Consider the following 27471-nt stretch of genomic DNA (forward strand, 5'->3'; position numbering starts at 1 on the left):
TTCCAGGTATGAATTTCATTTGTTCATGCTTACAATCCTTTATATATATATATTGCTTGATTTTGTTTATTATTGTTTGGTTGAGAAGTTTTGCACCTACCACTCATAAGGACTATACGTCTATAATCAGAATTGAAATGGAAAGTGTTCCTTTATTTTTCAGAAAAATTTGTAAAAGATTGGATATAATTCTTTAAATGCTTGGTAGAATTAATCAGTGAAGCCACCTGGTCCTGATCTTTACTTGGTAAGAAGTTATTAATTACAAATTTAAGCTCTTTATTCATTATATTTCTGTTCAGATTTCCTGTTTCTTATTTAGCATTAGTAATTTGTGATTTTTTAGGGGTTTGTCAATTGCATGTGTTACTTAATTTGTTGGCATAATAATCTCCTGGATTCTTGTTTATTTCTCTAAGGGCAATATTAATGCCCCCCTGCTCATTCCTTATTAGTAACTTCAGTCTTCCCCCACCCCTTGGTCACTCTAGGTAAAGGCATGTCAATTTTGTTAATTCTGTTCTTTACTTTTATATCCAATCTAGTGTTTACCTGTGAGCAATTCTTCCAGCTTAGTGTAATATGATTTTCTCGTTTTAATCTTTTTGAGTCTGGGTCTTGCTACGTTACCCATACTGGTCCTGGACTCAAGTGATTCTCCTGTCTTAGTCTCCAGAGAAGCTGGGATTACAGGAAATGCTACTGGGTTCACCTGGTTTCTTGTGGGAAAAGGTTTAATTTGAACTTTTTCTAATTTTTATAAGATTAAGGTTCTTTTTTCTTCTTTGGTGGCACTGGGGATTGAACCCAGAGGGTCTCTACCTCTGAGCCACACTTCCAGTCCTTTTTAAGACAGGGTATTGCTAAGTTGCTCAGGCTGGCCTCAAACTACTATCTTCCTAACTCAGCCTCCTGAGTCACTGTGATTGCAGATGTGAGCCACTGTCTGGCTTGAAGACTACATTGTTAATTTCAGGTCTTCCTCTATATTATAGATATTTATAGCTATATATTTCTCTCCTTGCACTGCTTTAGTTGTATCTCATAAATTATCATTTTGTTCTCATTCATCTCAGTATATTCTAATTTCCCTTGTAATTTCTCCTCTGGCTCATTTGTTATGTAGGAACGTGCTGATCAATTTTGACATATTTATGTTTTCAAAGTTTCTTTTTGTTAATAATTTCTAATCTCATGTCACTGTTAATCATTTTAAATTCACCATGTCTCACTTTACAGTCTAAGACGACAGTTTAATTTATGTTCTATCATGCAGAATGGATGTGTATGCTGTTGTTGTGTGGAGTATCATATAGATATTTGTTACAACTAGCTTATTTTATGGTTCAGGTGTTTTATATCCTTGATGTTTTGCAAATGTGTTGAAAGTGTAATATTGAATGCTCTGATTATTACCATTTTTGGTGATAGGAATTGAACCCAGGGCCTGTGCATGTTAAGTATATGTTCTACAACTGAGCTACACCTCGAAACCCTGATTATTATTGTTAAATGGTCTATATCTCCTTTTTTTCACATGGTACTGGGGATTTAATTCAGGGGCAATTTACCACTGAGCCCCATCCCCAAACCTTTTCTATTTTTTTTTTAATTTTTATTTTTGGACAGGGTCTTGTTGAATTGCCTAGGGCCTCTCTTAAGTGCTGAGGCTAACCTTAAACTTGTGATTCTGCTGCTTCAGCCTCCCAAGTTGCTGGGATTATAGGCATGCACAACCACACCCAGCTCTTTTTTGTCAGTTTTGATTTCATACATTTTGGGGCTCTGTTGTTAAGTCCATATAATGGTATTTTCCTGATGAAATTAATCTTTTATCATTACAAAATACCTGGTTTAGATGTGAAATGTCCACCAAAACCTACAGTATTGAAGGTCACAGTGTTCACTTTAGAAGGTGGTTAGATCATTGATTCATAATTCAATGGACTATTAGGAGGTGGAGCCTAGTTGGTAGGTTGGGTTCTGGGGGGCATGCCCTTGAAGGCTGTATTTTATCCCCAGTCTCTTTCCCTACACATTTTTCCTCTCTCTGCTGCTTGGCTGCTATAAGGTGATCAGCTTTGTTCTACTGCACACATCCCACCATTATGGACTACCTCACTAAATGCCCCAAAACCATTGGACCCAGTAACTATGAATTCAAACCTGTGAAACTCTTGAGCCGAAATAAATCTTTCCTACTTTTAAGTTGTTTCTGTCAGGTATTTTGTCACAGTGATAGAAAGTTAACACACCCTCTTTGCTTCTAGTTATATATTTTATTATCTTATATTTGCTACTAGCATTCTGAGTATAGCTCTCTATGGTGGTTGTTTATGTGTAACTTTTTCTATCCTTTTATTTGCAACATCTTTTAATTTATTGAAGTGTATCCCCTTTAAACAGTGTATAGATGATTGTTTCCTTATCCAAGCCAACAATTTCTGCCTTTTGACTAAATTTATAATCCATTCAAATTTATTACCACCATGGCAGATTTTTAAAAAGATTTTTAATATTTAGTTTTTAGTTTTCGGTGGACACAACATCTTTATTTTTATGTGGTGCTGAGGATCGAACCCAGTGCCCCGCGCATGCCAGGTGAGCACGCTACCGCTTGAGCCACATTCCCAGCCCTATGGCAGATTTTTTAAAGAATACTTTTTAATTGTTGATGGATCTTTATATGTGGTGCTGAGAATCAAACCCAGTACTTCACACATGCTAGGCAAGCACTCTACCACTGAGCAACAACCTCAGCTCGCCATGGCAGATTTGAATCTACAGTGTTGTATTTCACATTTCTTATGTCTCTTTTGTTACTATTTCTTTTATGTATTCTTTTAGTAGACATTTTCTAAGTATAAATTTTAATACTTGAATACTTTTTGTTTCCTTTTGAAGCACTGGTGATCGAACCCAGGGGCACTCTACCACTGAGCTACAACCCCAGTCCTTTTTGAGATGGTGTCTTGCTAAGTTGTCCAGGCTGGCCTGGAACTTTTGACATTCCTCCCAGTCTCTTGAGTCACTGGGATTACAGTCACATACGCACTAAACTCAGCTTTCCATACTTCGTATGCCTCAGAAAGCAGATCTACTAATAAATTCTCTGCTTTTCTTTATTTGAAATGCCCATCTTCTTTTTTGGTAGGGAGTACTGGGTACTGAACTCAGGGGGACTTAACCACTGAGCCACATCCCCAGCCTTATTATCTATTTTATTGAGAGACAGGGTCTCACTTAGTTGCAGAGTACCTTGTTATTACTGAGGCTGGCTTTGAACGCAGGATCCTCCTGCCTCAGCCTCTGGAGCTGCTGTAATCACAGGCGTGTGCCACTGTACCTGGCCTGTCTTCATTTCTGAAACATAGTTTTATTGGACACAAGACTCATAGTTGATAATGTTTTATTTCATTATAATGAATATTCTGTCCTACTGCCTACTGTCCTTTATTATTTCCCATGAAAAGTCTAGTCTTTGTGGTTCCCTTGCATGTGATGAGTCATTTTTCTTTTCCAGCACTCAAGCATGCTGTCTTTTACCAATTTGTTGCCATCAGATATGCATTATAAGAAATACTAAAGGGTGTGTGTGTGGGGGGGTACATATTGTTGGTAGAACTGAAAATTAGCGCAACCACTTTAGATAGCAGTATGGAGACTTGTAAAAAACTAGATAGCAGTATGGAGACTTGTAAAAAACTAGATAGCAGTGTGGAGATTTGTAAAAAACTATCAATGAATCACCTATTCCACTCTTTGGTATTTACCCAAAAGAACTAAAATCAGCATACTATAGTGATATATGCTTACCAATGTTTATAGCAGCAAAATTCACAATAGTAAAAATTATGGAATAAGCCTAGGTGTCCTTCAACAGATGAATGGATGAATAAAACATGTTAATATATACATAATAGTTTGATTCAGCCATAAGAATGAAATTATGTCATTTGCTGGTAAATGAGTAGAAATGGAGAACATCATGCTAAATGAAATAAGCCAGACTCAAAAAAAAAAAAAAATCAATGCTCAAATGTTTTGTCTCATATGTGGAAGCTGGAGGGAGGAAACAAACAAACAAACAATAACAACCCCCTTCCCCCCCAAAAAAAACCCAGGAATGAAAAATGGATCTCATTAAAATAGAATGGATAGCAACAGAGTAGAGGCAACAGAGTAGAGGAAGGGGATCAAGTGGAAGGGAGGAGGAGAGGGCATAGGGAAGTACTGGAGAATGAAATTTACCAAATTATGCTACATTCATATATGAATATACCACAGTGAATCCCACTTTTAATTATAATTATAATGTACTTATTAAAACATAATAATGGAAGGTAGACCAAAAGAGTAGAAAAAGGGATCAAGGGAAGGAAAAAGGGGAGGTACTAGAGAATGAGATTGATCAAATTATGTTTTGTGCATGTATGAATATGTCACAATGAATCACATTATGTGTAATTATAATGCACCAATAAAAATCACAAAATACTGAAGTTATATAGATTGAAAGCAATAATAAACAGTAATTCAAATCCATACCAAAAAAAAAAAAAAGACTGCCAGGAAAGATCATTATGTAGGTTATGTCTTTCATCGTGTCTGATGTGGTCCTCTTTGAGTTTATCCTGGTTGAAGTTAATTGAGCTTCTTGAATTTATAGTTTTTCATTAAGTTTGAGAAAATTTCAAACAGTTTTTGAAAAATATTTCCCCCGTTTCTCTTTTCTTCTGGTACTACATCATATTCATGCTGGTTTACTACTTAATGGTGTTACTCATTTCTCTTAAGCTCTGTTCACTTTTTTTTCCTCTGTTCTTCAGATCACATAATATTGTTGATTATTTTCGTGTGTGCTGCTTCTTTCTTCTGCCAGCTAAATCTATAGATCTTCTCCAGTAAATTTGTCATTTCAGTTACTGTACTTTTCAACTCCAGAATATCTATTTGGTTCTTTTTTTTTTTTTTAGTTTCTCTTTATTGACAATCATCATGCCTTCACTTAATTCTTTATGCATGGTTTCATTGAGTTCTCTGAACATACTTACACTGATTTGAAGTCTTTGCTATGTATACCACCTGAGCCCCTTCAAAACCCTGATTTATTTGCTGCCTATAGGTTATACATTAATGTTTTTTTTAGCCTGTCTTAGAAGATTTTGTTGAAAACAGGATATTTTAGATAATTGTAGCAACTCTCCAGCCCAGAGGTGGCCAAAGTTGTTGCTTGGTTGTTGTCTTGTTTAATTATTTAGATGTGATAATTGTATGAAGTTTATTTCCATGCAGAGTAAAACACCTGATGTCCCTGCTGAAAGTTTTCCACTTTGTTTTTATCCTTTAGCCTATCTACCTAAGTGTCACCTTTAGGTCAGCATAAGCCACCAACTGGTCAAAGGTTATGCCTAAGAACTCTCTGCCAGTTAGATGTTTACCCTTTATCATTGAATATATGTCAGGAGGAAGGCTTCTATATAGGCCAGGGAGTTTACACTCTTTTGCTCCACATTCAATGAGGGAGTAATAACTTGGAGGTACCTTCTAGCCTCATTCCTATGAAGACATGGTCTTGGACCATTCACAGTCTTCCAGAATGAAAGGATACATTTAGTTTTAATTCTAAATTCCTAGGAGTTACCTCTGAGTCAGAGTATTTTCAGACAATGTTTTCTCAGAGGTGGTGTTTTAGCCTCTTATGTCAGGGAGGCATCTATACTGTGCTGATGAGTCTGAGTGTGGCTTAGGGAAAGCACCGAAGTTTTGCCCTAAATCTTCTCCTGATCCAGTTTATGAACACACCTTTCCTGATTCTACGTTACTGTGATCCCAGGAGGGGGTCCTCTTGGCTGTTTATTTCTCTGGTTCTTGCTATAAAATTTTTGGATTTCTGAACCATTCTGGATTTCTTGCTTCTATCATGATGCTACCTGCCTCCTCTTTAATTGCTCACCATCAAGATTCCTATTGTTTTTCAACATCTCTTAGGCATGGAGTTCTTCATGTTCTGTTCTAAAAAGTCAGTTTCCTTGTCCTCATGTCTTGCTTTTCGCCCTGAGAAGAGTACCTGGTTGTTTCATGAGAGGTAGGCATGCTTTCCTACCTACCTATAAGTAGATATAAGTGGACATTGAGGATGGGGTTTCTAGTGCCAGTATAGTAATACCCCCCTTACGTATGAACTGGACTGGGCACAGTTGGGGACCACAATATTCAGAGCCCATTGCCCCTGATTAGAGCTTCTGCTCTATGAGGAGGGATTTAGTCGGTGATCCTCTTGTCCACACTTACCTGGACACAGGGATGAAGTTGATGAGAAAGGGCAGCCTTCCCCTCCCAGGGTAAAACAGCCCAAGTATGAAGGCTGGGAAAAAAAGGGATCCCTGTCTTCTTGGCTATTCGTGCCTGAAAGAGACCTACTGTAATAACAGATATGAGAGTAAGGGAATGAATTTTAACTCAAATGCTAAAGACTCATGCTGTTTTTACCCAGATTTAGAAGATTCTTTCCCTTCTTTCCTCCCTTCCTTTCACCTTGCCTTCAATTTTTCTTTTCTTTGAAATCTGCATTTTTATTTCCATTAAAAATATTGTCTATATATAATTTTGGCCTACTTTATTCTCCTTTACATCTACCATTCAAATACGAATATATTAATGTTATTCAAGTAAAAGTAGAATAACATATCTAACATGAGAATTAAATATTTCACATCATGAAATTAATAAGATTTGAATGAAATGGATATGTCATTATTTTTCAGGAATAGTAACTCATCTTGCCTACATGTTATTTCTCTTTACTTTTATTTATTTGAGTATCTATGTAATGAATGTCTTTCTCCCATATTCAGCAATTATAAACGTGCACAGTGTAACTGATAGCACCAGTGAGATTATCTCTCTCTTCTTCACTTCATGTTCAACTCTCCCTATATGTTTCAACAATGACTTTGGTTATTTTAAACAAATCCATGAATGATTTGTATTTTAATATTTTTTACCAGTTAAATTGAGATTTTTGCTGGATAGAGGCTTGATTACACCTTATTCTGAATTTCCTGAAATTCAGAATAAGGTGTAATCTCATCCCTTATCTTCCTTTCTTTGCATACCAACATCAATTCTAACAATTAAGATGTTAATTTAAAAACTCAATGAAAATTCCACTCTAAACAACTTTGGGAACCCTTACAGTCACGCTTTTGTGAGGGGTCCTTGGATTACTATTGCTTTAATTGGAAAACAGTGTCCTTTGGTCAAAGCTGCAAAATGGTAAGCAGTTCTAGCAGGAAACCGAAAATATTGCTTGCAGATTTAATTGACTGAACCCAAATAATTAGCCAGCAAAACAGTTGCTTTTACAACATAAGTGAAGTCACAGCCTCTGGCTTTCAAAATATCATTCATGTGTGTAAGTGCTTGCTTGGCTCCTTCTACTGACCCTCCACTAGCCCTAGTGGCTGTCCACCTGAAGGGTCCAAGCCTAGTTATCCTGAAATGTAAATGGCCTTGTGAATTAACAAAGCTTGACTGTAATAACCAATGGCTTCTGGGGCTACTGTGGTGCTGCTCACCTTATGATCAGGGACAACATAGCTAATGCTTTTCTCCGCTCTCTCTGGGAGAAGAAAGCTGTATATTAGCCCTACTCACTTTTTGTAGTAGGTTTTCTTGAATGAATCTTTCTCCATTTGCTGATGTCCTTAGGACGAACTCCAGAAACATTAAAAGATTTGTTTTTATAATTTTTCATCAGTGAAATTGAAATATTGCTATCTCCTGACTCTGAATTTTGGAAGTCTCATCCCTTGCCTTCCTTTCTTATTGTGGTAAAGTAAAAATTAAAAAAAAAATTACCACTATAACCATAAAGTGTATAGTTCCTTCTTTACTTCCTTTGTGCTAGGGATTAAACCCATGGCCTCATGCATGCTAAACTAAGCTATCCCCAAGCTATCCTCTAGTCCCCCCTGTAATTCTTGAGATATGGTTTCCTCCAGTTCTATGAATATATTTGTAACATTGTCAATTTTTTTTTTGTTGCTGTGACTAAAATACTTGAGAATACTATTTAGAGGAGAAAAGTTTATTTTGATATCATAGTTTGAGAAGTTCAGTCCATGGTTGTCTGGCTCCATCACTCTGAGCCCAAGGCAGAACATCATGGTAGAAGGGTGTGAAGGAAAGCTGCTCAGCTCATGACAACTAGAAAGTAGAGAGAAGGAAAAGGGCCAGGGACAAGATATAAACTCCAAAGGCACATTCCTGGTGACCTACTTTAGCCACGCCCTACCTGCCTACAATTATCACCCAGTAGTCTTTTCAAATTGTTAATCCATTAAATGGATTAATTCACCAATTTAGGTCACATTTCTCATAATTTAATCATGAGCTTTTAATTTTGGGGCGGGGGTGTGTGTGTGTGGCAACCTCATATCCAATTCCTAACAGTAGATTTGATTAAAAAGTCTTTAGATAGCACATTTAACATCTATATCTCCTCAGAGACAGTTTCAAATCACTGATTTTTTCCCTGTGTATGAGCCACACAGTATTTCTTCTTGGCAAGTTTGGTAATTTCTTATTGGAAATTGATCGGTTTTGATCATATATTATAGCAACTCTGGACTTCAAATTCCCTGAGTAAGTACTGTCATTTTTGCTGGTGTTTGTTTAGTGACTCATCTGAACTATTTTTGGAAAAAAAAAAAAAAAACCTGTGTCCCCTGCAAGGTGTGGGCCAGGACATTCCTGCTCAGATTTTTAATTCTTCTTCTCATTTTTAATCCTAGCTTCCTAGGGGTCTCCTTTGGATTACCATATCTCATTAGGCAGCCAATTTTTGGTCAAATTTGTGTATAAATACATTGAGTAATAAAGCTTCCATCAATCTCAAGGGGATTTTTGTGTATGTTGGAGCATTCATTAAAAATTCAGGCAGTGTACAATTCTGTCCTGGATTTTGTTGTTGTTGTTCTGGAGATAAATCCAAGGCCTCACATGTTAGACACATGTTACCACTGAGCTACATCACTAGACTCTATCCTGGCTTTTATTTTCACCTTGTTCAAATTCCCATGTTGAGTCAGGTAGGAATATATAACTGGATCCCTCTCCTGAGTATACGTCCAGTCTCTTAGATATTCAAGAATACATGAGAGATGAGGGGCTGTGGCTGTGGCTGTAGCTCAAGTGGTGGAGTGCTTGCCTGGCATGCGTGAGGCACTGGGTTCAATCTTCAGCACCACATAAACAAATAAAATAAAGGTATTCTGTCCATCAAAATTAAAAAAAAAATGAATACGTGAGAGATGATCAAACCCTGTATGGTTATCTTATTGCACAGACCTCCAAGTTAAATTTTGACTTGGTGGTTTGGAGCCACAAGCAACCGAGGTATTTACCTTTCCTGATTGTTTGTAACTGAGATTGCCTTGTTTCTGATAGTATCCTGGGACTGAGGATCCTTATTTTCATTTTAAAATACCTTTCCTATCTCAAAGAAAGTTAAATTGATACTTAAGGCACTGGGTTCGATCCCTAGCACCACATAGAATAAACAAATTGAATAAAGGTATTAAAAAATTTACATCTATAATCAGTCCATCTGAGACTCCTCAATTTTACCAGGAAGTCAAAAGGAGAGCTCTTGTCCAATTCCATGTTCTATATCTAGAAGACTGTTGAGATTTGAATGAACTTTTGCTAGAAATGATGGGGCCTTGGTACATGTCTCTCCACATTCAGCAGAGATGCAATCCAATCCTTGTATCCTGCCTTCCTTAAACTGTATCAATCCTTTCTAGAAAACTCTATTTCTCTAGATTAACTATCTAGGAACTTCAGCAACATACATTTTAGTTACACAACTTCCCCAATATTACTTTTTCTGTCCTGAGAGGCATATTTATCTATTACTAGAAGTAATTGAGAAGTTCAGACTCTGTACTCAATTAGGCTATGGCTCATTATTCCTACCCAGTCTTTACTTATTGCTGGGGAATGTACTATTTAGAATAAGTTAATTTTCATTTAAGTTAAATTTTAAAATTCCAACCATATTTTGTTGTAAAAACTGTTCCCACACTTTGGCTTTAAAAATAGGAATTCAAAAGTTGGGGAGCATTGAGTTCAAACCCTCTTACTATCCCTCCTTTCCAAGTTATACCATTGTTGTGAATTACTGCTCTTTGAGCCTGTAGCCTCATCTAATTTTCAACACTATTTTAAAGATTAGAAACATCACACACAAAAGACTGACTTAGCTGAGCATGGTGGCACACGCCTAAAATCCCAGCAATTTGGGAAGCTGAGATAGGAGAATGACAAGTTCAAGGCCCGCATCAGCCACTCAGTGAGACCCTGTCTTAAAATAAAAAATAAAAAGAGTTGGGGATGTAGCTCAGCGGTAAAGCACCTTGGGTTCAATCCCTAGTAACAAAACAAAACTCACAAAACCAAGAAGAGAAAGAAAGAAAAAACGGCTGACATAGCAGACAAAACAGGTAATATTATAGTACCTGTTCTTGATGATTTGAAGTACACTTGGTTACTGATTTATACAGGGCAATTTCATCCTATACTACATGACTCTAGATGCTGCCTATTCTTTTGGGACTTTTTTTTTAAACAAAGTAATCTTTGTATCTTTATCCTTACTTTTAGCAGTAAGTTATCATTTAACACTGTTGTCATTGGTGCCAAATCTAACAATAGATCCTACTTTCTGTCTTACCTACCTTACAATTTTTTTAAACATTTTTAAAGCTGTAGATGGACACAATACCTTTATTTTATTTATTTATTTTTATGTGGTGCTGAGAATTGAACCCAGTGCCTCATACATGTTATGCAAATGCTCTACCACTGAGCTACAACCCCAGCCCCCTACCTTTAAGCCCCCAGTGATCCACTCTTTACAAATAGGTCCCACCTCCTAGAGTTTCCACCACTGTTTGGGCATTGAGATAATGCATGCAGAGGCCCTATCCCATAAGAGGTGCTTAATATATATTTCCCTGCATAATTCCCTAACTACTTTGACAATTAAATTGGTGACTTGGGAGTCTTTTATAATAAGAAAAATGGATAAAGGTTTACTCCTTCTACTTTCTAACATTTTTCCCAATGTCCAAACAGCTCTTGAGAAATAAGAATCATTATTGTTATTTGTTATGGTTTAGATATGAAATATCCCCCAAAGGTCATGTGGTAAAGACTTGGTAGACAGCCCATGTCAGTATAGGGAAGTGGTGGAAACACTAGGAGGTGGGGATTAGTTGGGGAGAGTAGGTCACTGGGGGGCATATCTTTGAAGGATATGTCTTGTTCCCCAGTCCCTTTCTCTCTCTTTCTCTTCCTGTCTACCATTAGGTAAGTAGCTCTGCTTCACCATGCCCTCCCTCTTATAATGTTGTGCCTCATCACAGGCCAAGAAACAGCAGAGCCAACAGACCATAGACAGAATCTCTGAAACTGTGAGCCAAAATAAATCTTTCCTCTTTATAAGTTGCTTTCCAGGTATTTTGTCATAGTGATGGAAAGCTGACTAACACACCATTTACAATGGGAAAAAAAATGTTCTGAAAGGCTAAAGTGACTTATTCATGCTGAAAAGTGCTAGAAAAGGACAATTCAAACTAAGTTCTGCTCAGTGTCAAAGTGCACTGCTCTATTACTTGTAGGACTGGTCCTCCCCTTTATATATATATATATAAATAAACAACTTACTACCTCTATTCCGGAAAACAAACAATGAGAAAATATAATAGTGAACAGGACACCATTCATAATCAAAACAATACATACCAGGTACTTAGGAATTAAAGTCCAGACTTCTACAGAAAAAAATTAATCCTAAGATATAAGAGACTTGAATACATGAAAGGTAAACTCTTGATTTATGGATGGAAAGACTTAACAGTATAAAGATGTCAGTGTACTCCAAATTAATTTAGAAATTCAGTTCAATGTAAAAAAATCTCAACAATATTTTGTGGAAACTGGATTGATGCTAAATTGTACATAGAATAATGATTTATAGGATATAATAGCTAGCTAGTAAAATTGTGAAACTAGAAGTGCAGAGTGAAGATTTGCCGTAACTGATTATTAAGGCAACTTTCAAACCCTTAATAAGTAAAACAACATAATATTGATGAGGGATCAAATGGGCAATGGAGCAAATTAGAATTCAGGAGTGGACTCATGTATATATAGGAAACTGGTGCAGATGAAGGTGGTAATACAAATCAGTAAGGAAAGAAGGAGTCATTTAATAATCACTGGGGAACTGGCTTATTATATAGAGAAAATGAGGTAATGAAGTAACGTCCTTTTTCTCAACATGCACAGAATTTCTAAACATGTACAAAATAAATACCCACTATATTAAGAACATGACATGAAATTATAAGAAAATTTAGAAACATATCTTTATGACCTAAGAATAAGGGGAGGTTTATTAAATAAAGACAAAAATATACAGTATAAAAGTACATATTAATGGGTTTGGCAAAACCAAAATAAATATTTTTTTTGGTACTGTGGATTGAACCCAGGGGCACTTTACCCCCGAGATATATCCCCAGCCCTTTACATTTTTTTTTATTTTGAAAAGGGTCTGGCTAAGTTGCTCAGGGCCTAAGTTGCTGAGGCTGCCCTTGAACTTGCAATCCACTTGCCTCAGTTTCCCAAGTTGCTAGGATTACAGGTGTACACCACTGTGCTCAGCAAAATACTTCATGAGGAGAAGGAAAATATATTGATATCTGAAGGTTACTTGGAAATTTGTTAAGAAGAATGGTTAAATAGGTGACTAGAAATTAACAGATGGATAGTTCTGTCGGATAAAGCACAGTAAAATATTAATTATTAGAATCTACAAGGTGGTTATTCTTCCAACATTTCTGTATATATGAAATTATAAAAATAAAAGGTCTAAGAGCTGGGAGTAGTGGTACACACCTGTAAACCCAGCAATTTAGGAGGGAGGTTGAGTCAATAGAATTGCAAGTTATAGGTTAGCGAATTTAGCAAGACCACCAGCAACTTAATAAGACTGTGTCTCCAAAAATAAAAAGGAGGCCAGGCACAGTGGCACATGCCTGTGATTCCAGCGGCTCGGGAGGCTGAGGCAGGAAGATCTCAAAGCCAGCCTCAACATCTCAGTGATGCCCTAAGCAATTCAGCAGTTAAGCACCCCGGGGTTCCATCTCCAGCACCAAAAAATTTAAATGAAATAAATAAATAAATAAATACATGGGATGAAGTGAAATGAAATGAAAAGGACTAGGGATGTATCTCAGTGGTAAAGCATCCCTGGGTTCAATCCCCAGTCAAAACAAAACAAAACAAAATGAAACAATAAAAGTTTGGCTAATATGAAATACTTCTGTTCAATAAAGGCTATTGTGCATAAAATTTAAACAAGCTGATGAACAGGAAAAGATATTTGATATATACATACACATATACACATAAGCACATGCAACTAATACAAATACAGAAAAGATATCTGCTGTGTATCTGACAAGGAACTTCAGTAACCAAGGAGAAAAGACAAATAATCTCATAGAAAGTTGCAAGATAAATAAATAAGTGCTTCAGAATGAGAAAACTCAAATGGCTAATCAGCATAAAAACAGAGAAGAATAGGGCTGGGGATAGAGCTCAGTGGTAGAACGCCTCCTTTGCATGCATAAGACAGTGGTTTTGATCTGTAGCACCAGAATAAAGAAAAACAAAGATCAGTCTCATCTGTAATCAAAAGAAATGCAAATTAAAATGTTATTAGGAACCTACCAGAGTGGTAAAAATTAAGTTGTACAATCAGTAGTAGCAAAATGAGGAATTAGAAAACCTTATGTATTGTTCATAGGAATACAAATTAGCAGTTTTATCTAGTGCAATTGGCAACATTGCTCTGGATCTACATGTATTTTTACAGGATCCAGAAATGCTACTCCTGAGTATATACTTCAGATAAACTGACAAAGGAACACAAAAAGACAGAGAAGAGACATCTATTAAGCAATGTTTGTAATTCCAAAGAACTGTAAACAACTATCCATTCATCTATCAATAAAATACTGTGATATCAGTATTTGATGGAACATAACCAGCAGTTAAGTGGAATGAACCATATATGAATATGGATACACCTAAAAAATAACACTGAATGTGGGGTGGATCATGCCTATAATTCCAGCTACTAAGGTGGCTGAGGTGGGAGGAGTACTTGAGTCCATTAGTATGAGACCAGTGTGAGCATCACAGAGACCTTGTCAAGAAAGGAAAGAAAGGAAGGAAAGAAGAACAGTAAATGAAAGCTAAGAAATAGAATGAGGTATATAGCACAATACCTTTCATGTCAAAAAAGCAAAACAAACAAACAAACAAACAAACAAATAAAACTCTAGCTGTGTGAGATGGTGTGCATCTGTAGTCCCAGCTACTCAAAAAGGCTGAGGTGGGAGTATCACTTGAGCCCAGGAATTCAAGGCCATCTTGAGCAAGGTAACAATATCCTGACTCTTAAAAAAAAAAAAAAAAGCAGGGCATGGTGGTGTGTGCTTTTATTCCTAGCTACTTGGGAGGCTGAGGTGGGAGGACCACAAGTTTGAGGCTAGTCTTAGCAACTTAGCAAGACACAAAATTTAAAAAATAAAATAAAAAGGTCCGTGAAAGTAGCTCAGTAATAAAGCATCCCTAGTTTCAATCCCCAGCACCAGGAGAAAAAAAAAAGGAAAAAAAAAAGTACATATACAAAAAATACTATCGGAGCTAAGGATGTAGAACTTGAATGGCATGCACAATACCCTGGTTTGGATTCCCAGCACAAAAAAAAAAAAAAAAACAAAAACCAACCAAACAAACAAACAAAAAAACCCAAAAAACAAATACTGTGCATGGATATGGATATGGATATAAATACAAACATATGTAATATAGCTTGGAAGTGCACAAATCGAATATTCAAGAATGAAGGACTCTTCGTAGAAAGGAGAAGGGAACTGGATCAGGAATGAGGACTGAAAGGGACAAAAATGAGGGATTATTCATGGTATGATGATGACAGAGGATCATAAGCTGGGGTGAGTATTCTAACAATAATTTTCAGTGTTTCTGAAGTCTAAGGTGAACGTGAATCAAAGATTTCCCCGCAATGAAACACCATAAAAACACTTACTTAAAATCATTGTCAAAAAAAAAAAAAAAAAAAAGTAAAAGAGAAAGGAACTAGCTACTTCCCTGTCACATGGCTTACCGGAGTACACAGCACATGAGCAGCAGATGGGTGGGGACATTAGCTGGATTGAGCATACTGGGTGTGTCAGACTTCATACAGGCCAGGAAAGCTCGCATCCTTCTGTTCTTGTCTTCAACTGCTTTGCCTAGCCAGAGCTTCTTCAGGTTTGGGCAAGTCCATTCCCGAAATGTCAGTGCAGACACCAGTTCAGGGGTCTGAGGTGACTTTCCTTTATAGGCGGACCACTCTTTAAGGATCACTGAAGGAACTAGAAAACAAATTGAGGAAAAATAGTCTCTAGAAAATCTGAGCATTGTTGTCAGATGGCTACGATTGACAGGGTCTATTACATTTCAACATTTTCTTATCACTCTAATTTTTTATTTTTAGCTGTGGTAGCAAGCATTTATTAGGTACTTGATGAATGTTGAGTACTTTTCATATGTTATCTAATTTAATTCTCACAAAATCCAGGGAGCAAACTATTATGATTACTTTATTACAAAACACAGTGCTCATTTTGCAGAGGAAAAAATCAAAGCCCAATGTCATACAACTCTTAACTGCTTTGAAACTCATTTCTTAAGTAAATGTACCAGGCTGACAAGGAATGAAGTCGAAGGGAAAATTGTGTAAATATCTGGCTTCCCAATACATAATAGGGTACTCCAAAAGACTTAAATGGATTTCACAAAATTCTCAAAAAATCAAATATCTTGGGCATGGAGGGGTACGCCTGTGATCCTAGCTACTTGGAAAGCTGAGGTAGGTGGACTGATTGAGCCCAAGAGTTTTTGAAGCCTACCTGGGTACTATAGTGAGAAACTCACCCCTCAACATCTTTTAGATTCACAAGGGTATAACAGAGCAGAAAAACATGGCTTCTGTCTACTCCTAGTACACTTCTGGCTCTGAAGTTATGGTTCTTTTAATTGAGATGTCCAGCGTCTACTCAATCACCCAAGCCAGAAACCTAGGAATCATCTTGAGTCTTCTTTCTTCTTACCTCCTAAACATGTTTTCTAAACCAGGGCCCTGCTGATTCTATTCCAGGATCATCCTTCTATCTCTATCCTTTTTTCCATCACAAAAAATATTCTAATGGTTCATATGGCATCCTTCACCTGACAAGATTCTCTACATTGCTTGTTCCCACCTTTATCCTGATTGGTCCCTCTCAGCCCCATGCTCCACAATAACTAGATAATTCCTTTTTTGTGTGTGTGCTGGGGATTGAACACAGGGCCCCACTCATACTAGGCAAGTGCTCTTTTACTGAGCTACATACCTTGCCCTAGAGTGCTCTCTAAACAAACAAAAAGAAACTTCTTAGTTTGAAATAATTATACATTTACAAGGAGTTGCAAAATAGTATAGAGGTCCTGTGTACCCCTCACTTAAATTCCCCTGTTTTATCTTAAATTATATAAACCAATGCTCAGAAATTGATATTGAAATGTGTGTATGTAGTTTTTAAAAAATATTTTAAGATGTTGATGGACCTTTATTTTATTCATTTATTTATATGTAGTGCTGAGAATGGAACCCAGTGCCTCACACATGCTAGACAAGCGTTCTACCACTAAGCCCCAGCCCTAGCTCTATATGTAGCTCCATGCAATGTAGATCCACATAACCACCACTACAATCAAGATACAGAACTATTCCATAATCACAAAGATTTCCATTATGTTATTGCTTGTAGTCAGAGCCTTCCAACACCATCCCTAACTCTGCATCTCTATGATTTTGTGATTTTGAAAATGTTATAAAAATGGAATCATACAGTATGTGACTTTTTGAGACTGGCATTTTCACTCAGCATAATGCTCTTGAGATCCATTTCTGTTGTTGAATCAATAGTTTGTTTCTTTTTTACTGAGTATTATTCCTTGACATAAGAATATATAACTGGGTTATTACTAACTTGGGGCTCTTAAGAATGAAGATTTTGGGGGGCTGAGGTTGTGGCTCAGCGGTAGAGTGCTTGCCTGGCATGTGCAAGGTGCTGGATTTGATCCTCAGCACCACATAAAAATCAATAAATAAAATAAAGGTATAAAAATTGATGTCCTTCAAATTAAAGAGCTTTTAAAAAACAAAGAATGAAGATTTTGGTAGAGTACTTGCCTTGCATGCATGAGGCCCTAAGTTTGAGCCCTAGTGCTGGGAAAAAAAGAATAAAGCTGTATTGTGAAGTTTCTGCAGGAAAATAAGTCTTGGGTATATGTTCATGAGTATAAGTGCTGGGATGTGTCTATTTTTAGTTTTGAAAGGAACCACAAATTACATTCCAGAACGGCAGTGTCATTTTACATTCCCACCAGCAATTTATGAGTGATCCAGTTTCTCTGAATTGTCTAACATGTTATTATCATTATTATTCATCTTAGCTATTTTGATAGGTATACAGTAATAATTCACTGTGGTTTTAATCTGCGTTTCTTTAATGATACATAACTTCATTTATAAATGTTTTATTAGTGTATTATAGTTATATACATAATAGTGGGGTTCTGTTATCTTCAGTGAAATGTCTGTATATGTCATTTGTTGGTTTTCCAATTGGTTTTCATAATGTTTACTTTTAGATGTGAACCTGTTTACCTATGCATATCTAGTTCATCCACCACCAATTAAAAAGACACTTATCTTTCTTCCTTTGAAGTGCTTTAACAGCTTTGTCAAAAACCAGTTGACTCTACTCCTATGGGGGCTATTTCTGGATTCCTTATTGTATTTTACTCTTCTATGTGTCAGTATATCTGCTAATACTACACTGTCTTAGTTACTATAGTCACATAACAGGTCTTGCAATTAGATTCATCAACTGTTCCAAATATATTCTTACTTTAAAGAATCATTTTAGCTATTCTAATTCCTTTGCTTTTCCACATTAGAATAATCTTGTCTATATCCACAAATAATCTTGCTGGAGAGAAACAATAAGAGAGGTAAATAGGGAGCCCACATCATAGGAACAAATTTTTACTCCTCACACTTCAGATAGAGCCCTAATATCCAGAGTATACAAAGAACTCAAAAAATTAGACAATAAGAAAACAAACAACCCAATCAACAAATGGGCCAAGGACATGAACAAACACTTCACAGAGGAGGACATACAATCAATCAACAAGTACATGAAAAAATGCTCACCATCTCTAGCAGTCAAGGAAATGCAAATCAAAACCACCCTAAGATACCACCTCACCCCAGTAAGATTGGCAGCCATGACGAAGTCAAACAACAATGAGTGCTGGCGAGGATGTGGGGAAAAGGGTACTCTTGTACACTGCTGGTGGGACTGCAAACGGGTGCGGCCAATTTGGAAAGCAGTATGGAGATTCCTGGGAAAGCTGGGAATGGAACCACCATTTGACCCAGCTATTGCCCTTCTCGGACTATTTCCTGAAAACCTTAAAAGAGCACACTACAGGGATACTGCCACATCGATGTTCATAGCAGCACAATTCACAATTGCTAGACTGTGGAATCAACCCAGATACCCTTCAATAGATGAATGGATAAAAAAAATGTGGCATTTATACACCATGGAGTATTACGCAGCACTAAAAAATGACAAAATCACGGAATTTGCAGGGAAATGGATGGCACTAGAGCAGATTATGCTTAGTGAAGCTAGCCAATCCCTAAAAAACAAATACCAAATGTCTTCTTTGATATAATGAGAGCAACTAAGAACAGAACAGGGAGGAAGAGCAGGAAGAAAAGTTTAACATTAAACAGAGACATGAGGCGGGAGGGAAAGGGAGAAAAAAAAGGAAATCACATGGAATTGGAGGGAGACCCTCATTGTTATACAAAATTATATATAAGAGGTTATGAGGGGAATGGGATAACAAACATGGAGGGAAATGAATTACAGTAGATGGGGTAGAGAGAGAAGATGGGAGGGGAGGGGAGGGGGGGATAGTAGAGGATAGGAAAGGTAGCAGAATACAACAGTCACTAATATGGCAGTATGTAAAAATGTGATGTGTAACCGATGTGATTCTGCAATCTGTATTTGGGGTAAAAATGGGAGTTCATAACCCACTTGATTCTAATGTATGAAATATGATTTGTCAAGAGCTTTGTAATGTTGTGAACATCCAATAAATAAAAAAAAAATAATCTTGCTGGGATTTGAATAGGAATTGCATTATATTTGTGTATCATCTTGGAGAACATTATTGAATCTTGCATTTCATTTTCTTGACTTCTACTCTAGCAAAAACTATGTTCAAGAGCAGGCATTATAGCCTTGTTCCTAATTTTAAAAGAAAAGTGTTCAGTCTTTCATCAATAAGTATAAAGTCAGCTGTAAGTTTTTTGTAGATATTCTTGATATCAAGTTGAGGAAGTTCCTCTCTATTTCTAGTTTTCTGGGAGTTTTTATCACAGATGAATGTCAAATTCTGTCAAATAATTTTCTGCATTCATTGATATGATCATATGATTTTTTCTTCATTAGCTCATTTAGATAACTGATTGAATTTTTTTTCAAATTATTTTTGTAGTTGTCCATGGACATTTATTTTATCTATTTATATATGGTGGTGAGAATCAAACCCAATGCCTCACACATGCTAGGTAAGCACTCTACCACCAAGCTACAACCCCAGCCTGATTTTTCCAAATTTTGAGTTAAATTTGAATACTGAACCAACCTTGCAATAGGATAAATCCTACTAGAACATGCTGTATAATTCTTTTTATATGTTGTTTAATTCTATGGGGCAATATATTCTTAAGAATTTTTGCATTATATTGTATTAGTTTGTTTATATTTTTGGTACCAGGGATTGAAAACAGGGGTGCTTAACCGCTTAGCAATATCCCCAAGGATATTGCCTGCTAAGTTGATACAGCTGGATTTGAATTTATAATCCTCCTGCCTCAGCCTCCTGAGCAGATGAGATGATAGGCATGCACCACCATGCCTGGCAACATTGTCTATTTAGGTTGCTATGACATCATATCATAGACTGGGTGACTCATAAACAACAAAATTTATTTTTCACAGTTTTGGAGGTTGGGAAGTCCAAGAGCTAAATGCTAGGTGATACAATTTGGTGAGGCCATGATTCCTGGGTTTGTAGGTAGCCGTCTTTTCACTGTTTTCTTGCCTAGGAGGGAGAAGAGAGAGCTCTCTAAGGTCAGTTTTAGAAAGACACTAATCGTATTCACGAAGGCAACATGCTTAGAATCTAATTACCTCCCAAAGGCCCCACTTCTGAAAATCCTCACATTGGGAGGGGGGCGGTTAGGATTTCAACACTATGTGTATTTTTGTCTTTTCAAATTTTAATTATTATGTGTTTTTGCATTAAAAAGTCAAACATAGTTATCACAAATTACAAAGGACTAACAGCAGGACTATAATAATGAATGAATCACTTCAGTCTGGAAATCAGTTACCCTCAATGTCATAGTATAAGCTCATTCAAGTATTTTACTTTTTTTGTCCTTTTAAATGTAATATCCTAGCACATGGTAAGTATGAACTATAAGCATAGGATGGAACTTCTCTGCAAAGCTAAATGACAAATTTTCCTTTTCAGTGAGAATCGTCTATAAGTTTTGTTCTCTGCCTCTGCCATGTGCCAGATGATCCAGACCACTCTACTCAGGTTTTTGGCAAAAGATCCCTACCCTCCCTAACTACTGGTCTTCTTGTTCCTTCCTCTCTGCTTCCAGAGCCCTCTAAGCAGCTTCCTTTCTTTTGTAAATCAATCATCAACAAAGGGGAAAAAGGGAACAAAACACTTAAAACTTTGACATTGAGGCTCAGCACCTCTGAGTCCCAGGGGTGCACACTGAGGCAGTGCCGGGTGGGCCTTCTCTACTGGTAGTGCATTTGTCCCAGGTTCTAGAGAGAGCACAAGAGAAACCTGCCCCTCACCACAGCTGAGGCACACAGACCTTCTGTTTGAGGTTCACAGGTCATGCTGACATGAACCATCCTTGGAAGGGCAGAGCATCAACAGGGGGATTTAGGCAGGCTGTTGCTTTGTTAACCAGATCTTAGATCCCCACACAAAGGTGATAGGTATAAAGTGGCTAGTCCTGATGGCTCCTGCCATTCATGCTTATTACAGATACACTGGTCTTAAATTCAGGTGCTTTCAGAAAGTGAAGATGTAAACTACTCTTTGCATTATTAATTAATAACATGAAAATAGGCCCCCATCCCCTCCTCAGCCTATGTTGAGATGAAGTCCTCAACTACAAACCTCAAAGGGGCCTGCCTCTTCATTCAGGGATATCTGAGGATCAGGTATATGAGAGGATACCAGCCCAGGGCCTGGGAGTAACTCTAGATGAGAACAGCTTTTCCATAATCTCCAAGGTTTCCTTGTGTCCCCAAACCCAGTAGGGACCAAACACTAAGGTTTCTGTGGTGCTGGATATAGTACCAGGCTGAGTGACCCAAAGGAAAGAAAGAGGAAATGAAGGGGGGGTAGGGTTGTGGCTCAGTGGTAGAGTGCTCACCCAGCATGTGTGGGTTGCTGGGTTCTATCCTTAGCACCACATAAAAATAAAATAAAAGTACTATGTCCAACTATAACTAAACCAAAAGATTTAATTAAAAAAAAAAGAGGAAATGGAGGGAAGGAGAATATGATCCAGGAGTCCAGAGAATGGGACCATGTGGGACAGGATGTCAGATCCTGTTGTCATAGTAGAGACCAGATACTCATCCTTGGTTCAAGATGACTGGGTCACAGGAAGTAAGATAGGCTTTCCACATACTAAGCACTGGAATGACAGAGATGGGGTAGGGGCGTTTTCCAGACTAAAAGCAACCAGGTACCCAAAGACAAAGGGTAAGCCCCTGTCAGCCTAGGATACTGTGTCTCACTCTTGACCTATGGGCCAAGAGAGGAATTTGTTGAAAAGGAGGGCCAAAGAAGTTTTCAGTAACTAGCAACACTACAGCAAACTTCTCTGTGTTGCCCAGTTCCCACTGGGGATGACACATCCTAGTCTGTGTAGGTGAGTCTTTCATCACCTCCCTAGGTTCTCTTTTAAAAATATTTTTAGTTGTAGATGGACATAATACCTTTATTTTGTTTATTTGGCTTTTTATATAGTGCTGGGGATGGAAACTAGTGCCTCACACGTGCTAGGCAAGTGCTCTACCACTGAGCCACAACCCCAGTCCCCTGGCTTCTCTTTTAAAAAAATAATTTTAGTTGTAGATGGACAATACCTTTATTTATTATTTTTATGTGGTGCTGAGGATCAAACCCCATGTCTCATACATGCTAGACAAGTGCTCTACCAGTGAGCTACAACTGTAGCTCAACCCTTCCTAACTTCTGACAACAGTAGATTTTAGCCATTCCATTGACATTCATAGCCCAACTCAAGCAGTCAGTGGCTGGAGAAGAGAAGTTAGGTATACTCTATGTGTATTTTTCTGCCAAAGGGTTTTACCAACTGGCAGGCTCCCCTCTAGCCCTCAATTCTTCGTTATCCTCTCTTCCCAGGTGCATTCTCATTCCGAGGTGTGGTTGATCAGAGGGTGGGCAGAAATGCCTTGCAGAGGGGGAATGCAAGATGGGTAGACCCCATCAGTACCTCAAAAAGGAATGGGACCTTTTTCCACCTTTCATGAGACAAAGCCACCTTGAGGTCTCAGTGATCTCTGGACAACACTGAGAAACATATCTAAGCTTCAGTTGTCAGGTGTTCCTCCCTTTCTTATCTCACATGGGGGAGATGCTCAGGTTCAGGATAAGTGTGTTCCAGATCCAGGCCACCTATATTTTCTACCAGTCTGAAGGAAACTTGGCCCTGGGGTTCCAAGTGTAGAAGGAAAGGTGTCAGAGCAGGATAGAGCTTGGCATCGCAGTAGCACAGGGGCTGGTATGAGGCAACAACAAGCAGAGAGGACATGATAGTGGTAGCAGTGTAGACATAGGATGTCAGCTTCAAGGATGCAAAAGCCAGGATATTTTGGCCATGGCTCTGATAAAAGCCATCCCCAACACTCTTGCCTCCAGTTGGGAGGCACGATACAAGCAACTCAGTCCAGAGAAAGATCTAGCCAGTCCAAACCCAGGCACATCCAGAGAACGTAGGTCTTTAAGTTGACTCCACCAAGGAAAACAGGCATTTGGGTATTATTTCAGATTCCTGCTCCACGATAAGGCAACTTTTTGAAAAAATATTATTTCCAAGGAAAAAAAAATTCCAAGGAGAAGGGAAAGACATCACTTTTTATGGATTAGGTGGGGGCTTTCTAATTTTTTATGGTCAATTTTGTCTTTTTCTCCCCATTTTCCCAATAGAAAGATCAGAGAAAAATAAATCACCTTCTAATAGTCATTTCCAGTATGAGCAGCATTTCTCTGGGCTTGGGAGTAAGGGCAGTTGGAGAGGCTGAAACGTTCCCCCAATCCCCACTTTTAGATCCTTTGGTTTCCTTCTCCCAGAAGATAGAAAAAGGGCATGGTGGGGACATCAGGGAGAGAATAAGAGAATACAGTGATGACAAACCCTAAATGGTCAAGGGGCTGGTGCTCCTGGGGCGCAGGGATGCTGTCAGAGTCTTCCATAGGACAGTACTGGGCAATGGGGCCCACAAATCCTTCTGAGGGGCTGCATAGTTGGCTTGAGGAGGAGCAAGAGGAGGCTGTGGATAGAGAACAGGTTTTTGCCTTACCAGCCATGGGCCAGGCTAAAGAATGATTCTGGGGGCTGGGGTTGTAGCTCAGTGGTAGAGCGCTTGCCTAGCACATGTGAGGCACTGGGTTTGATTCTCAGCACCACATAAAAATAAACAATAAAAAAGGATGATTTATAATATATGTATACATAGATGCATGTACACACACACACACACACACACACACACACACACAATCTCCACCTCTTCAAGAAGCTGCGATGAAGAATTATGAAGAGAGAAGGGGAAGGGAATTATGTGGAAGCCACTATCCAGGGTGCCTCTAATTGCCCCAAAGGTGTCTACACTGCTACTTAGCATGAAAGCCCATCCTAATAAATCCACACCTATCCCTTCTTTGTCCCCTCCTGGGTCTAGGCACCTCATGGACCCTTGACCATTCCACCCATTCCCAGCTCCAAACCCCAGGGCTGAGGGGCTTTTTACTTTCCCAAAGTCTGTGTGTATACCAGTGCTGGTTTGTCCATTGGCATCTTCCCACATGCACTGGCCTGTAGGTGGTTAGCTGATTACTATGGCAAGCCCACTGGAAGATTGGGAGGCTTCCTGCTCTCATGGCCACCACCTACTGCTATCACTGGGTGTTGTTTGTGGTTACCCTCCTCACCAATGCAGCATCTATTCAAAAATAGTTTGGGGTCAATGTCCAAATTTTTGGCTTTGGAATATTTCAAGAAGTCCCAGAACTTCTCCAGCCCATAAAGTAGACCAAATTCATAGCCCCTCATCTTTTCCTTCTGAAAATCCTTGAATATATCCAGCTGGAACTTGTTTTGTAGGCCACACTGTTGTATCAAGAAAAGCACTCTAAACCATATCTATAGCCTTCTTTGGCATCCTCCAGAGCCAGCTGCTTGAACTCCACATATCTTTTTGTTGAAGTGATGTTGGAGGAAAAATGACCAGAAGCAGAAGAATGTTCATTTCCTGAGACTGGCCAATGCCCATGTGCTTCTGTTAGTGAAGGCAGCACCTGTGATATGTGAGGTAGACATGTGAAACCATTTCCCTTGAGCAGCTCATGGAAAGGATGCTAGAACTTGGGCAGTGACTGAGGGGTACAGCCAAAGCTGCCAACCTCAGATGTTCCTTCTGAGGGGCTGGAGCTAACGGAAGCAATTGAGTCTCTTTGCTCTTGGAAATCTACCACCCAGGCCACTCTCAAAGGATTGGTTCAAGCCATGCCTTGTCTTCCTTTGTCGAGATATCTTGGCATCTAGCATCTATCCTTCTTTTACCACTGGGTAAAACTGTGACATTCGGCTTAATTCTTTTTATTTCTTAGTATTTTTTAGTTTTAGATGAGCACAATATTTTTATTTATATACTTATTTTTATGTGGTGCTGAGGATTGAACCCAGTGCCTCACACGTGTGAGGCAAGCACTCTACTACTGAACCCCAGCCCCAACCCCAGCCCTTGGCTTGACCCTTTGATCTGTGGGGTCCAGGTGTGTATGGGGTCCTGGAATTGCTGTAGTTTGGCAACTCTGGGGCAATGGTTGGTAGAGAGCAGGCAATGGTAGAGGACTCATGATCACCAAACAACTTGTTGTCTAGGGCATAAGTGGGAACTTGCTGGAACAAAGGTGGCCCAGGAAGAACCTCCGGGTTGGGATCTACAGAGGGCTCAGGATTCAAGTATGTCAAACTGATTTCAGCTGATATTCTTGATTTTCTTGCTTGATATGGGAATACTTGGGTTCAAACTTCTCAGTCCACAGGTCCTGCCCATAGTAGAAGACCCTGTCATTAATGACTTTGGCCAGCTTAGTACTCACCTTGGCTGAAAAGTGTGATTGCTGATCCCACCCAGGTGCTGGTGCATGTAAGGTGGTGCCTGGGTGACAATGAGGATCTATCTTGTTGATATCTGGTCATCAATTTCAGAGTCAAGAGTCCTCATTAGAGTAGGCAGTGAAGGTGTTTTTTACCCATTCATCTGCTCCATCTCCTCATTAAACAAGAAATCTAGTTCCTCACCTTGGATATTAGCTTCTGGGAGGGAAGTTGCTGAGGCAGGGGTCAGGTGGGCAAACCTGGGCTCTTCTGACTTCTTGGGCTGTGCTGGGGGGAACCCAGGTCATTTCTTCACTTCAATCCAGTTCTCAGAATCCAGGTGAGGCAGGCTGGCAGATAGGCCCTCGGGCAGTGTCTTTAGGTTGCTGACCTCTTCCATTTTGGTTGGCACTGGGATGACTGCACGGAGAAAGCCAGACACCGACTTTGTCTCTTTCTGGTAATGCTGGCAAGGAACAAACTCAGGGCAGTTGAGAAACTGCGTAAAAAATCAGTGTGCAAATAATCCACTATTGGGGGACCAGGAAGAGGTCACTTCTCAGGCTCTTCCTTCATAAGGACATTCTTATCAATGATCTCCACCACCTTGTTGTCCCGAGGGCCACAAAGATGAGTCAATTGTTGGTGATGAGAGCTTGCATTCGGTAGAAGGAAACAATAAGGGTAATGGGAAGGAAACCACTGGTATCCATTTTCCATCTCAGGAAGAAATGTTGCTCTAAATTGTATTTAATCTGTCATTTTATGTAGTTTTTGCACAGCTCCTGGTCCATACTGTGAAGCTCAGTGCTGCCATCATCATCAAAGTAGTAGGTGATACTGTTCATGTACCTGGGGATATGAGGCCCCTCTGCAACATCAAAGTTTTGACAGCCACACTGGCAGTCAAAATGGGTTTCAGTAATATGCCCCACCACATCCCTGGCCACAGAAGGATGACTGTGCCCCACCCGCCCCAACACTCTTCACACTTGATGCCTTCTTATGGTTGTGCCAGGCAGGCTCAGACCCTTTAATTTCCCCACATATGGCAGGTATGGGTTTCCACTCCTGTGGGTGGGCAAGTTTCTCTCTGGGTACAATAGGCTTCATGTCTATTTGAAGCGAAACCCATATGTATTTATTCTCTTTGTTCTTCTGCCCATCTTACTGGCAGTCCTCAACCCCATGCTTCTCCTTCCCTGATTTTTCTTGTTGGGTTTTCAGGTTCTTCTTACTGTCACTCTCCTCTTTCTTTCATGTTCTTGGCTGGCAGTGTATTGGAAAGCTGAGGCTTTAAAAGCTGTTGGCTGCAAACACTTGTGAGCTATCTCATAGCTGTGGATCAGTTAATTGTATCTGCAAAGTGGCCAACCTTGCTGTCTTTGTGCTGTTTAGGAGCTGCTGCTCTCACCACCTTGGCTGGAGCAGAATGTTCTGGAGGGTACTGTCTGTTCATGGGGTCCAGGACTGGTGGCAGCACGTTCTTAGTCCAAAGGTTTCCCTTGAGTGGGCACTTTCAATAAGTCCAAGTGCTTAGTTCCTGAGGCTCCAGCTGTTCCTCCACCAGCACCCAGTTTGCTACCTGCCACCCTCCTCTGTTGCCAAGGGCCTGGCCCTCATAATAGGTGGCTACATGCTCTTGGGTGGCCCTGTGCCCTCCTTGTTTGGTCTGGTGTAATGCAGCCATGGTCTCTGGGTTCCAGCTCCCACCCCCAGGCTTGCTCATGCCTTCA

The 27471-nt window shown here is 39.0% G+C and overlaps 1 protein-coding gene and 1 pseudogene across 9 annotated transcripts in view; both read right to left on the reverse strand.

Annotated features, from left to right (window-relative positions):
* The window catches only part of FAM120C (family with sequence similarity 120 member C), a 144013-nt gene that overhangs the window by 55617 nt on the left and 60925 nt on the right, over positions 1-27471 (reverse strand). For 5 of the 8 annotated variants that reach the window (XR_014019988.1, XM_081277241.1, XM_081277242.1 and 2 more), the window contains one exon: positions 15275-15524. Coding sequence is in view for 7 of the 8 variants with exons in the window: in XM_081277241.1 (XP_081133367.1) it covers positions 15275-15524 (250 nt within the window). In the remaining variant the exon portion in view is untranslated. Of the gene's footprint in view, positions 1-7545; positions 8212-12056; positions 13725-13745; positions 13765-15274; positions 15525-27471 lie in introns of those variants that run through there. The other 3 variants (XM_081277243.1, XM_081277244.1, XM_081277245.1) reach the window with 3 other exon arrangements.
* On the reverse strand, positions 24470-27194 carry LOC308638933 (la-related protein 1-like; annotated as a pseudogene). The gene is made up of 3 exons: positions 27111-27194; positions 25344-26490; positions 24470-25207 (listed from the first exon to the last, which is right to left on the reverse strand). The product of its transcript is annotated as a la-related protein 1-like (transcript).

This window comes from Spermophilus citellus, assembly GCF_964194105.1.
Source record: "Spermophilus citellus genome assembly, chromosome: X".
In the NCBI taxonomy this organism is placed as follows: Eukaryota; Metazoa; Chordata; class Mammalia; order Rodentia; family Sciuridae; genus Spermophilus; species Spermophilus citellus.